This window comes from Carlito syrichta, unplaced genomic scaffold, assembly GCF_000164805.1.
Source record: "Carlito syrichta isolate Samal-C Ts95f unplaced genomic scaffold, Tarsius_syrichta-2.0.1 Scaffold314875, whole genome shotgun sequence".
Lineage (NCBI taxonomy): Eukaryota > Metazoa > Chordata > Mammalia > Primates > Tarsiidae > Carlito > Carlito syrichta.
In genome coordinates this window covers 387,357-388,998 of record NW_007258971.1, presented here as the reverse complement: position 1 = coordinate 388,998, position 1,642 = coordinate 387,357, and the positions used below count along the sequence as shown (strand labels likewise).

The following is a 1,642-nucleotide window of genomic DNA, read 5'->3' as shown; positions in this document are numbered from 1 at the left end:
TAATTTTTTTATTTTCTCCTTCTGTTCAGATTTAGAAAGCATAATTATATGTCTTATAAAGTTCTACATTCGTTAAAAAATTTATCCCTCTCTTTCATTATAAGCAAAATAATAGACCTTTTGATAAGCATGTTGTTTGGTTGTCTGATTTTTCGTGGGCCCCCGGGGGACCTCCGGCCGCGGCAGCCTGGGAGGGCGAAGGAGGACGATGCCGCCCGCAGCCGGCGGCCCAGCTGAGCGCAGCCGCAGGCGGAGGCGCCGCGGAGCCGAGCCCAGGCTTCCCGCACGGTCGGACGAAGAGCGTCTGCGGCTCACAGTGGCTGTTCACAGAAAGACGAGGGCCCAGCCTGTCCTCCCAACCCTTTGGGAGGCCGCGGCGCGTGGCTTGCCTGAGCCCGCGGGTTCGAGACCCACACGCGCCACGCGGCGAGGCCTCGTCTCTAAAATCAATCAAAAACGAGCCGGGCGTGGTCGCACGCGCCTGTAGTTTCGCCTCCGTGGAAGGCTGAGGCGGAAGGATCGCCAAAACCCAGCAGGACGCTGGGGTGGCTGTGAGCGTGTCACTGCCCTCCTGCCTAGGCGATGGACTAAGTCTCTGACTCAACCCCCCCCCAAAACAAAAAACAACAACACAAAGAAAGATGAGAACGAGAAAGAATTGTTGATTGAATATCAGCTATGAACTAGGTGGGAAAAGCTAGATGGCTGATAAATGTTAACTCATTTCATCCGTTCAGTGACTCTATGACACAGGGAGCGTGACTCCATTTTTTTTTTTTAAGATAAGAAAATGGAGAATCACTGAGTAACATGCTCAGGTCTATGGTTACATTACAGATCTGGGATTTGTCTGACTCGCAACCTCTGACCTTTGCTAGACCTTGAGCCCCCTCCTCCCACCCTAAACACTGAATGAAGTTTTCCAGAAATTCAGGTAAAACTTTAAGAGGCCGACAATGAAAGAGGTCCACAACTCAGTTTATTTTTATATTTTTCTTTTTTTCTCCAGAAAAAGATCACATTTCAATAACAACTTACATAGAGGATTAAATTTTTATTCTAAAGTGGGAACCCTAGTTGCGGTAATGTGTCATGATCAATAATTGCACATTCAGGATTCTGTGAAGTGTGTGATTGGGGAAATTATGAAGAAAAAACATTGATAAAAGTTAGTATTTACCAAAAAGTAGCAACCACACTGTTTCTAACTTATAAGGCAAGTAGCGTTAAGATGGTCTCTTGATTATGCTCCACAAGTCAATACCACGTTCATGTCACCCTTGCTCAGCAGACAGCTTGGCTGCAGTTGTGTGAGGCAACAAGCCTTTGCTTCCTCTGCTGGTTTTCTCTTGAGCACAGTATAGAAGCAGTGACTACGCCATAACGGCTGTCAGAATAACGTCTACTCTGTTGAATTGTACGTGTAGGAAAAAAGGCCAGGCATCAACATTTTCACTAGACTTGAAAAGCATCTTGAGTGCTTTAATCTACAATTCCTATTACAAATATTTTATGCCCAAGATTTTGTACAATTATATACTCAGTGCAAGACTATAAAGAAATTTAGTCTACTTTTGTACACAGATCAGAGAGAACTCTAAATAAAGGCTACCACCGAATCAAATTGCAAACTGACAACATT

General features: G+C 45.2%; 1 protein-coding gene across 1 annotated transcript in view; it reads right to left on the bottom strand.

The window, feature by feature from the left end:
- Positions 1-1,382, bottom strand: part of TCTEX1D1 (Tctex1 domain containing 1) — a 39,727-nt gene extending 38,345 nt beyond the window's left edge. The window contains exon 1 of the mRNA XM_021706005.1: positions 1,378-1,382. Within this exon, the coding sequence (XP_021561680.1) occupies positions 1,378-1,382 (5 nt within the window). The remainder of the gene's footprint in view (positions 1-1,377) is intronic.
- Between the last annotated feature and the right edge of the window lie 260 nt (positions 1,383-1,642).